The sequence below is a fragment of the Nansenia antarctica genome, assembly GCF_963989245.1.
Source record: "Nansenia antarctica genome assembly, chromosome: 9".
NCBI lineage: Eukaryota > Metazoa > Chordata > Actinopteri > Argentiniformes > Microstomatidae > Nansenia > Nansenia antarctica.
In genome coordinates this window covers 538,544-550,661 of record NC_137679.1, presented here as the reverse complement: position 1 = coordinate 550,661, position 12,118 = coordinate 538,544, and the positions used below count along the sequence as shown (strand labels likewise).

Below are 12,118 nucleotides of genomic sequence, written 5' to 3'. Positions count from 1 at the left end.
TGTTGACAGAGTGAGTAGGGTTTGTTTCCTGTTGACAGAGAGGGTAGGGTTTGTTTCCTGTTGACAGAGTGGGTAGGGTTTGTTTCCTGTTCACAACTCTTGAACTCTTTACCCCAGCATGTAGTTCACAGAGCCATGACAGGATGGAACTCTTTACCCCAGCATGTCAGTGAAACTAATCCTAGAGGCACTTTCAAGAAAACAATAAAACAGCAACTTAATACTTTGCACTTATTACAATTAACAGTAGATGATTTATCTCATTGGCTGATCTGTTATTTCATTTATTTTCTTTGGTTTTTATGTATTTATTTATTGTATTCCTTTCTTTTGTTAGTATGATGTATGTATGTATAGCATGTTGACAAGTGTCTGTATGTTAAGAATGTGGACAATTGTCTGTATGTATAGAATGTTGACAATTGTCTGTATGTATAGAATGTTGACAATTGTCTGTATGTATAGAATGTTGACAGTTGTCTGTATGTATAGAATGTTGACAGTTGTCTGTATGTATAGAATGTTGACAATTGTCTGTATGTATAGAATGTTGACAATTGTCTGTATGTATAGAAAGTTGACAATTGTCCAAATGTGATTATTGTGTGGGACCCCAGGAAGACTAGCTAATGTCGTGGCGTTAGCTAACGGGGATCCTAATAAACATCCTTACATCTTGGCCAGGGACCACAGATGAAAATTAGCCTCCTGGCTGAATTTGACGTAATTACACCTGTTGTCAATGGACCTATCGCTAAGCCACGCCCCCTTTGAAAACTCGGACAAACAAACAACGCTCGCTCAAATTCTTCCCTGACAGTGACTGACTGACCGACCGTGATGAATGACATTCAACGACTTACAATGACGGGAGTTGGCACATTTCTGATTTACCACAGCGAGTAATAGACATGTTTTTTTTAAAGATGACAACAATATTTCGTCTAGAAGCTTTTCAACATCAGATATTAGCGAGTTGTTTGTCCGATTTTTCTGCCTGAAGTGACTTTTGCTGTGATATGATTGGACAATTTCAATTTTTTTGGGCGTGGCTTAGCGATAGGTCCATTGATATGCATTGTCCCTTCTTAAATAAAGTGAAGATGTTAAATGTAAAGGTCCTGTTAGGTTTCAATATGTTCACTTCTCTGAAAGTGGGCCCCTTTCAGAGAAGTACAGGAAGACGCCCAAAGCGTGCTCAATAAGCTTATCTTCATTATTATGCAAAGTCATGTATGCAAAGTCATGTATGCAAAGTCATGTATGTAAAGTCATGTATGTAAAGTCATGTATACTACGTCATAAAATGTCTGTCATGTTGTGATAAAGATAACAATAAAAGGCTGCAAGCGAGAAGTGAGCGACGAGAGTGATCTGGGACGTGCTAGACTGCCGTTCAGCATTCTCCCTTGCTAGCAAGTGAAACTGAGAACTCGAGTCTCTGTGTATCTGTGGTTAATGAATTGTTGGTCTTAGAACGAACAGCGGGGCTAAACTTCAGGTTTAGTACCCAACAGTCCCTTCTTAAATAAAGTGAAGATGTTAAATGTAAAGGTCCCTTCTTAAATAAAGTGAAGATGTTAAATGTAAAGGTCCCTTCTTAAATAAAGTGAAGATGTTAAATGTAAAGGTCCCTTCTTAACACTAGAACCGCCAGAGGGCGCTGTATACCTAAAACCGCCAACGGGTCAACAAAATGTACTCTGTCATTGTAATTAAGGCATTGTGTTCACAAATGAATATTTCAAGTCATAAAATGGTGTTGGTCCTCTTGTTTTATAATATAAGTATCTTTGACAACACTCATCGCTTTGCCTGTACGTCAATGTAAATCAGTCAAAAATAACACTGGAAATGGGTAGGCTATTAGAAGAATATTTGGGTGGTGTGATATGCGTAAAACGTCATTCACCACATAAAAAACTAAATTAACAAAGTACCTACCCCAAATGGACCATAATAACCACAGCATCGGCCTATGTTGCAACAGAATGTGACGAAAGAAAGCGCGCCTCCTGGGATGTCTCAGTCGCTGAGCTGAAAACATTGAAATTGAAAGTTTCTGGTCGGATAAATGGGGAAATGCCTTTTTCAACTACACATTATCTCAGAACCGGTTTCGGGAGATCATGCGCTTTCTGCGCTTTGACAGGAAGGAGACCCGACGCTCCCGGTTGACCACCGACAGGTTTGCGCTCATGGCTGAAGTGTGGGAGAGATTCAGACAAAACTGCATCTCATGCTACAAGCCAGGGCAGGACATCACCGTGGACGAACAGCTGTTCCCGACGAAAACAAGGTGCCGGTTCACGCAATATATGCCCAACAAGCCAGATCAGTTTGGAATTAAGTTTTGGCTGGCAGCAGATGTTGAGAGCAAATACCTGCTGAATGGCTGCCCATACCTGGGTAAGGATACAAGCAGCCACGCAGTCCCTCGGAGAGAAGGAGTAGACTTTGAATCATATCATTGTAATTGCTAGGCAACGACATAAACAATGCAATGCCGCGTAGAGGGACTATTGTTTGTGCCGTTGCCTATAGCGGTTATAATGCATTTTTATATGTGGGTCGATTTGACGTCGTGGCGGTTATAGGTATAAATGCCTATATTTTTTATTTACAGTAGATGTATCTATACCATATTTAATAATAGGAAGTGCAACACAACACCATTTTAGGAAAAGTCAAAGACGGGGGTTATTAAAACATAGTTATGTACAATTGAAAAACCCACTTGGGTCAAATTGACGTCATGGCGGTTCTAGTGTTAAATAAAGTGAAGATGTTAAATGTAAAGGTCCCTTCTTAAATAAAGTGAAGATGTTAAATGTAAAGGTTCCATACGGGACAGAGCTAAGGTTATTATTAAATGTGAAGGTTCCATACCTGATGGTGAGGATCTTCTGCTCCAGCTCAGAGTTCCTCTTCTTCAGCTCCTGCGTCTCCCTGTCGGAGTCTAGGGTCCTCGCTGCCACCACCTGGTCTGCCGTGACCCCCCCGCGACCCTCTGCCGTGACCCCCCCGCGACCCCGCAACTTCCTCTGCAGCCCCGCCTTCTCCTGCTCCAGCCTGAACACAAAGAGACATGAATGGTAAACAGACTGACTTATATAGATGACTTATATAGACTGACTTATATAGATGACTTATATAGATGACTTATATAGACTGACTTATATAGATGACTTATATAGATGACTTATATAGACTGACTTACATAGATGACTTATATAGACTGACTTATATAGACTGACTTATATAGACTGACTTATATAGATGACTTATATAGACTGACTTATATAGACTGACTTACATAGATGACTTATATAGATGACTTATATAGATGACTTATATAGACTGACTTATATAGATGACTTATATAGATGACTTATATAGATGACTTATATAGACTGACTTATATAGATGACTTATATAGATGACTTATATAGACTGACTTATATAGACTGACTTATATAGACTGACTTATATAGATGACTTATATAGACTGACTTATACAGACTGACTTATATAGACTGACTTATATAGACTGACTTATATAGATGACTTATATAGATGACTTATATAGATGACTTATATAGACTGACTTATATAGACTGACTTATATAGATGACTTATATAGACTGACTTATATAGACTATCTTATATAGATGACTTATATAGACTGACTTATATAGACTGACTTATATAGATGACTTATATAGACTGACTTATATAGACTATCTTATATAGATGACTTATATAGATGACTTATATAGATGACTTATACAGACTGACTTATATAGATGACTTATATAGACTGACTTATATAGATGACTTATATAGACTGACTTATATAGATGACTTATATAGACTGACTTATACAGACTGACTTATATAGACTGACTTATATAGACTGACTTATATAGACTGACTTATATAGATGACTTATATAGACTGACTTATACAGACTGACTTATATAGACTATCTTATATAGATGACTTATATAGACTGACTTATATAGACTATCTTATATAGATGACTTATATAGACTGACTTATATAGACTGACTTATATAGATGACTTATATAGACTGACTTATATAGACTATCTTATATAGATGACTTATATAGACTGACTTATATAGATGACTTATATAGATGACTTATATAGACTGACTTATATAGACTGACTTATATAGACTGACTTATATAGACTGACCTTATATAGACTGACTTATATAGACTGACTTATATAGATTACTTATATAGATGACTTATATAGATGACTTATATAGACTGACTTATACAGACTGACTTATACAGACTGACTTATATAGACTGACTTATATAGACTGACTTATATAGACTGACTTACATAGACTGACTTATATAGACTGACTTATATAGACTGAGTTATATAGACTGACTTATATAGACTGACTTATATAGACTGACTTACATAGACTGACTTATACAGACTGACTTATATAGACTGACTTATATAGACTGACTTATATAGACTGACTTATATAGACTGACTTATATAGACTGAGTTATATAGACTGAGTTATATAGACTGACTTATATAGACTGACTTATATAGCTATGCCTTATGCCAAAGCGCTTTACAACGGCCTCTCATTCACCCATTCACACACACATTCACACACCAATGGCGGCAAGCTGCCATGCAAGGCGCCGGCCCGCTCACTGGGAGCAATTTGGGGTTCAGTGTCTTGCCCAAGGACACTTCAACATGTGGCGAGTTAAGGCTCAAACCGCCGATCCGCCAACCTTGCGATTATTAGACGGCGGCTCTACCTCCTGAGACACAGCCTCTACCTCCTGCGCCACAGCCTCTACCTCCTGAGACACAGCCTCTACCTCCTGAGACACAGCCTCTACCTCCTGAGACACAGACTCTACCTCCTGAGACACAGCCTCTACCTCCTGAGACACAGCCTCTACCTCCTGAGACACAGCCTCTACCTCCTGAGACACAGCCTCTACCTCCACCAGACTCTACCTCCTGAGACACAGCCTCTACCTCCTGAGACACAGTCTCTACCTCCTGAGACACAGCCTCTACCTCCTGAGACACAGCCTCTACCTCCTGAGACACAGCCTCTACCTCCTGAGACACAGCCTCTACCTCCACCAGCTTCTACCTCCATCAGCCTCTACCTCCTGAGACACAACCTCTACCTCCTGAGACACAACCTCTACCTCCTGAGACACAGCCTCTACCTACTGAGACACAGCCTCTACCTCCTGAGACACAGCCTCTACCTCCTGAGACACAGCCTCTACCTCCTGAGACACAGCCACCCCAGGACATGGCAGGACATGAGGCAGGAACCAGACTTCATTATGATGAGCAGGTGTGTGTTCTGTGTATGTGAGAGTCTGATCTGATGTGTGTCCATCTTGTCTGTGTTTGGAGTATGTGTTTATGTGTGTTGTTAATGTCCCTTATCGACTGGGTTATCATGACATGGCTGTTTTATTGTGTATGGTTATGGTAGAAGGTTATGAAGGTTATGAAGGTTATGAAGGTTATGAAGGTTATGAAGGTTATGAAGGTTATGGTAGAAGGTTATGAAGGTTATGAAGGTTATGGTAGAAAGTTATGAAGGTTATGAAGGTTATGAAGGTTATGAAGGTTATGAAGGTTATGAAGGTTATGAAGGTTATGAAGGTTATGAAGGTTATGGTAGAAGGTTATGGTAGAAGGGTTAGGGTTAGGGTTATGGTAGATGGTTATGGTAGAAGGGTTAGGGTTAGGGTTATGGTAGAAGGTTATGGTAGAAGGGTTAGGGTTAGGGTTATGGTAGAAGGGTTAGGGTTAGGGTTAGGGTTAGGGTTATGGTAGAAGGGTTAGGGTTAGGGTTATGGTAGAACTGCAGCATCAAGGGTGTTTCGGCCCTACCTGGAGTAGAGGTCTTTGAGCGTGCTCAGCTGTTTGGAGAGAGACTCTGTCTCCTTCTCCTTCTCCTTCAGAACGTTACGCACTCTCTCCATCTTGGCCTGCCATTTCTTGCCCTCCTCCCATCGTACAATCTCTTCTTTTATCACCTGCGGACAAGACATGAACCTCTCCTCAGATTATAATAATAATAATAATAATACTACCGTACTACTACTACTACTAATAATAATAATAATACATTAGACTTATATAGCGCTTATCTAGACACTCAAAGACGCTTTACAAACTGAAAAGATTGAGTACGGTAGTAATAATAAAAAGAAACATAAAAATAAATAAAATAAAAAGTATTGGGGCCTAATTGAGGTAGTGCTGGGGGCACATGGGGAGGAGAGGGGGAGAGGGTTAACTGGTGAAGGCCAGCTTGAAGAGGTGGGTTTTGAGGGCCTGTTTAAATGTTGGCCTGTCTGGTGTGGTTGGGGAGGCCGTTCCAGAGGGACGGGGCTGCGGCTGAAAAGGCCCCATCACACCAGGTCCGGAGCTTGGTCCTGGTGGTCTTGAGGGAGGTTTGGTCGGCAGACATAAAGTGTCACGCAGAGGGAGGGATACTCACCTTGTCGTCTTTGATAGCTTTCCTCTCGGTGGGCTCTGCCCCGGCCTTCAGCTCTGACTCCAGGTTACGGACCTTCTTCTGCAGCCCCTCCACGGTGGGCCCCTTCCCCTCGAACTCAGCCTGGCTCTGCCCAACACACACATACACTGTGGTTAAAACAAGCACACACAGATACACACACACACACAAACACACAATCAACCCCTTAAGGGCTCTGCACACAGCGTGCGATTTCTGTTGCGCGTCAACGTTCCATTTTGAAGTTTGAATGGAAGTCTATGAGAACATACAACAGAAATTGCATCGCACGCCGTGTGCATTGGGATGCGATGTTTTATGATTTTCTCATAGACTTCCATTCAAACTTCAAAATGGAACGTTGACGCGCAACAGAAATCGCACGCTGTGTGCAGAGCCCTTTAGACGGCAAGTTGTTAACCTCAGGTTGACTCACACATGACCACAGCATGGAAGTGATCACCTAACCCTTCTCTAACCCTAACTCTAACCTTTCTCTAAAGTGTCTCTGTTAAGAAGACAAACCCTTCTCTAACCCTATACTAACTCTTCTCTAACTCTAACTCTACTCTAACTCTAACTCTTCTCTAACTCTAACTCTACTCTAACTCTAACTCTACTCTAACCCTAACTCTACTCTAACTCTAACTCTACTCTAACTCTAACTCTTCTCTAACTCTAACTCTACTCTAACTCTAACTCTTCTCTAACTCTAACTCTACTCTAACTCTAACTCTTCTCTAACTCTAACTCTACTCTAACTCTAACTCTTCTCTAACTCTAACTCTACTCTAACTCTAACTCTACTCTAACCCTAACTCTACTCTAACTCTAACTCTTCTCTAACTCTAACTCTACTCTAACTCTAACTCTTCTCTAACTCTAACTCTACTCTAACTCTAACTCTTCTCTAACTCTAACTCTACTCTAACTCTAACTCTTCTCTAACTCTAACTCTACTCTAACTCTAACTCTTCTCTAACTCTAACTCTACTCTAACTCTAACTCTACTCTAACCCTAACTCTACTCTAACTCTAACTCTTCTCTAACTCTAACTCTACTCTAACTCTAACTCTTCTCTAACTCTAACTCTACTCTAACTCTAACTCTTCTCTAACTCTAACTCTACTCTAACTCTAACTCTACTCTAACCCTAACTCTACTCTAACTCTAACTCTACTCTAACCCTAACTCTACTCTAACCCTAACTCTACTCTAACTCTAACTCTACTCTAACCCTAACCCTAACCCTAACTCTACTCTAACCCTAACTCTAACCCTAACCCTAACTCTAACCCTACTCTAAAGTGTCTCTGTTCTGAAGGTTGTTAACCTCTGGCCGATCCACAAGAATGACCGCAGAAATTATCCTTTTTATCCTCCACCTCTGATTGAGGGTTTTACGAGTGAGGAGTCGTGTGTTTCCTGTCCCTAGCTAGAATAAAACCTCGGGGAGAACAGCGTCACCGGCCAGCGCACCGGGTCACATCTAGAATAAAACCTCGGGGAGAACAGCGTCACCGGCCAGCGCACCGGGTCACATCTAGAATAAAACCTCGGGGAGAACAGCGTCACCGGCCAGCGCATCGGGTCACATTTTATGAGAAATTCGCTATCCAAATAAAACTTGGATTTGATTTGTTTTGGTCGACACCGGCAGATGTTCAGACAAAGAAACTGTGTTGGTATTGTTACGGTCTCCTCCCTCCACTGCTGTCTTGTTCTGATTGTGTTGCAGGATGGCAGTGGGGAGAGGAGGCCTGATTGGCTGATGTAGCACACCTGTGCCTATTTAGGTTGTGCATTGGGGATCAGTCCCTCTCTCTCTCTCTCTCCATACAGGATATCCTTTTTTGACTCTTCTGTTAGTGGCAACCTTTTGTTCCTTTGTTTCACCCTTACAACATTCCACATACAGATCACTCACCCACACCCTACACAACTGATAAAACTGACTATCACATCCCATTTCTAAATTACTTATTTTTCTTTAGTTATTAATAAAATAATCATTTACCTTTACCCTCGACTTGTCTCCCTATTTTGTCACTTTCTCTGAGCCGGGTAGCCTGTTCATCTTTAAGGCCGTTAGCGGAAAGCTACCTCCTTATCTTACATCAGTACTTCATTATAATTTATACAACAGTTAGTTCCGACCAAGTAATTTGATTGGACAAGAGGCATTCCATGAGTTACGATATATAGTATAACAGCACTGGGCCTTTTAACTATATGTATCACTCCGCCGCACAGGTGTTCTATTAAATGACCGTTAATTAGACTACATTACGATACAAAGTAGCTAGCCACGATACAAAGTATGCTAGTTTGTGTTCTGGCCTGGGTTGCACCAATTTGGCGTAAGTCATTACTAAATGTAGGCATTTAGTGGTTACTAAACCCCTAGTAGTTACTAGCTAGTTTCAAACTAGTTGTTTACTAATTTCGGTTGCACCACGCCAATCTTTTGTCAATCTTAGCTAGTAAATACTTAGTAATGCGCAAGTTGTTACTAAAAAGACATTGTCACATAAAACGTAGAAGAAGAAAACATTATAGCCAATCAGCAAGCAAAGCAAAACCCTCCGTTTTTAAATCCTCAATTTTGGCCGCCATTGGCTAAAAGCTGTAATTTGGCTCTACAAGTGTTAATATGTCATTTTATGAAGTTTTAATATGTTTTCAGGCGAGAAAGTAACCATATATATTCACAAAATGTGTCCAGTTTATCAAAATAACCCGTTTATGTTAGGGATGCACCGAACATTCGGCCACCGAATGTATTCGGCCGAATATCGCAAAATAAAGCACATTCGGTATTCGGCCGAATGTGTGAAAACACCGAATGTTTACCACCGAATAGTGGGCGTGTTTTGATGAAGTTCCAGCGCCATCTAGTGGCGAAGATAATACCTATACTGATCCGATCTGGATCTCTCATAAACTGAACACGGACATTTCATTGAGTTAGATTCTTTCATTATTATTTTTGTAGCACTGCATTTTTTCTCTACAGTGTGAACACGAAGTGCAATTTGTTGAAGATATTCAGTGATTTTTCGCAGCCATCTTTATTTTATTTATTGTGCTTTGTTGGTATAGACTGATGTCTGCTGGAATGTTCAATAAAAGTTATTTTTTTTCAATCTCAATTTCTTTCTTTGAGAAGCATGAATAAAAAGCAAAATGTATTTAGTTTATGCAATGATAAAATTAAAAACTGCCGATACACATTCGGTATTCGGTATTCGGCCAAGTGTTTCCTTAAATTCGGCTTCGGCCTCGGCCAAGAATTTTCATTTCGGTGCATCCCTAGTTTATGTATCTGATCTGACGTTTTTTCCCCCACTTCTGTGGGAAACTTCGCTTCCCGTTGCGGAACAATTTTTTCTTGACGGAGCCAAAATAAATGATTAAATAAACAAACAAATCATAATCTGTTGTCACTTATTACTGTTAACTAATACATTGCGCTGTAGAACTGTTGTATAAAAGCGGCCTCGTACCTATGACCGAATCACAGCCGTGCTGATATTCAGTATAACACACTCCCTCTCGTGTGATATTGCTTAAGTAATCATTATATCTTAAACGCACTAACCAATAGAGCAATTAAACTCTGATCTCTGACCCCTCCCACCCTGCTGACTCCTCCCACCCTGCTGACCCCTCCCACCCTGCTGACCCCTCCCACCCTGCTGACCCCTCCCACCCTGACTCCTCCCACCCTGCTGACCCCTCCCACCCTGCTGACCCCTCCCACCCTGCTGACTCCTCCCACCCTGCTCACCGCCTGTTTCAACTGTTGCCCTCTGGACGGCGCTAGCGATCCCTGGCCACCAAAACATCCAGTCTCAAAAACAGTTTTTTCCCCTCTGCTATAAGGACTCATCTGTACACTGTACAATTATCTACTGCATTGCGGAATAGCTGTAGAATCAGCTACTGACATATCTGCAACTCTCATGTAGCACACATACACACAAACTATAATGAACAGAAATATAGGTCATCTATGAATTACACATAGACACATAATCAATCAATCAATCAATCAATCAATAACAACTGAGGTCCTACGTCAGTTGACATACCGTAGCGAGTAGAAATGTGTTGGCGTGTGAGCCTAACCCTGACCACTGTTGAGTCAGACTTGTAAGCCCCCTGTGTTGAGTCAGACCTGTACGCCCCTGTGTTGAGTCAGACCTGTACGCCCCTGTGTTTAGTCAGACCTGTACGCCCCTGTGTTTAGTCAGACCTGTAAGCCCCTGTGTTGAGTCAGACCTGTACGCCCCTGTGTTGAGTCAGACCTGTACGCCCCTGTGTTGAGTCGGACCTGTACGCCCCTGTGTTGAGTCGGACCTGTAAGCCCCTGTGTTGAGTCAGACCTGTACGCCCCTGTGTTGAGTCAGACCTGTACGCCCCTGTGTTGAGTCAGACCTGTAAGCCCCTGTGTTGAGTCAGACCTGTAAGCCCCCTGTGTTGAGTCAGACCTGTACGCCCCCTGTGTTGAGTCTGACATGTAAGCCCCCTGTGTTGAGTCGGACCTGTAAGCCCCTGTGTTGAGTCAGACCTGTACGCCCCCTGTGTTGAGTCTGACATGTAAGCCCCTGTGTTGAGTCAGACATGTAAGCCCCTGTGTTGAGTCAGACATGTAAGCCCCTGTGTTGAGTCAGACCTGTAAGCCCCCTGTGTTGAGTCAGACCTGTAAGCCCCCTGTGTTGAGTCAGACCTGTACGCCCCTGTGTTTAGTCAGACCTGTACGCCCCTGTGTTGAGTCTGACCTGTACGCCCCCTGTGTTGAGTCAGACCTGTACGCCCCTGTGTTGAGTCAGACTTGTAAGCCCCTGTGTTGAGTCAGACCTGTAAGCCGCTGTTGAGCCTCTTGATTCGCTGCTTCAGCTCGTGGACCTCCTCGTCCCCCTCCTCCTTCTCCCCCTGCAGGCGGGTCTGGGCCTTGGCGCTCCTCTGCAGATCTCTGTCCAGCCCCTCCACCTCCTCTCTCAGGGTGCCCTCCCGGCCCCTCCCCGCCTTCACCTGCTCTCTGGCTCCCTGGAGTTCCTCGTTAAGCTCCTGCACTCGAGCCTTGGAGAACAAGAAAAAAACAAAAAAATTCTCCATGTTGTAACGCATGCAGGGTTATACGCCAGGAACACATAGAGGTTCTGGACTGTTCTGGAGTGTTTGTGTGAATTCAAGCAGGTTGTTTTAGATTGTTTTAGACAAGAGGCACACTAAGTGAATGTTAGGTAATATCCTAGGAGAGTTACAGAGATGGAGAGACGGAGGGAAACAGGGCGCCCCTCTGGGCGAGAGGGAGGGAGAGAGGGGGAGAGAGAGGGAGGGAGAGAGAGGGATGGAGAGAGAGGGATGGGGAGAGAGGGATGGAGAGAGAGGGGGAGAGAGAGGGAGGGAGAGAGAGGGATGGAGAGAGAGGGATGGGGAGAGAGGGATGGAGAGAGAGGGAGTTAGAGAGAGGGATGGAGAGAGAGGGATGGAGAGAGAGGGATGGGGAGAGAGGGATGGGGAGAGAGATGGAGGGAAACAGGGCACC

The 12,118-nt window shown here is 42.6% G+C and overlaps 1 protein-coding gene across 1 annotated transcript in view; it reads right to left on the bottom strand.

Annotated features, from left to right (window-relative positions):
- The window catches only part of cep290 (centrosomal protein 290), a gene marked incomplete at its 3' end in the record, with an annotated part of 134,070 nt that overhangs the window by 33,515 nt on the left and 88,437 nt on the right, over nt 1-12,118 (bottom strand). Inside the window, exons 36-39 of the mRNA XM_080539129.1 lie at nt 11,428-11,649; nt 6,546-6,671; nt 5,933-6,072; nt 2,890-3,072 (exon numbers count right to left, since the gene is read on the bottom strand). Coding sequence (XP_080395255.1) covers nt 2,890-3,072; nt 5,933-6,072; nt 6,546-6,671; nt 11,428-11,649 — 671 coding nt within the window. The remainder of the gene's footprint in view (nt 1-2,889; nt 3,073-5,932; nt 6,073-6,545; nt 6,672-11,427; nt 11,650-12,118) is intronic.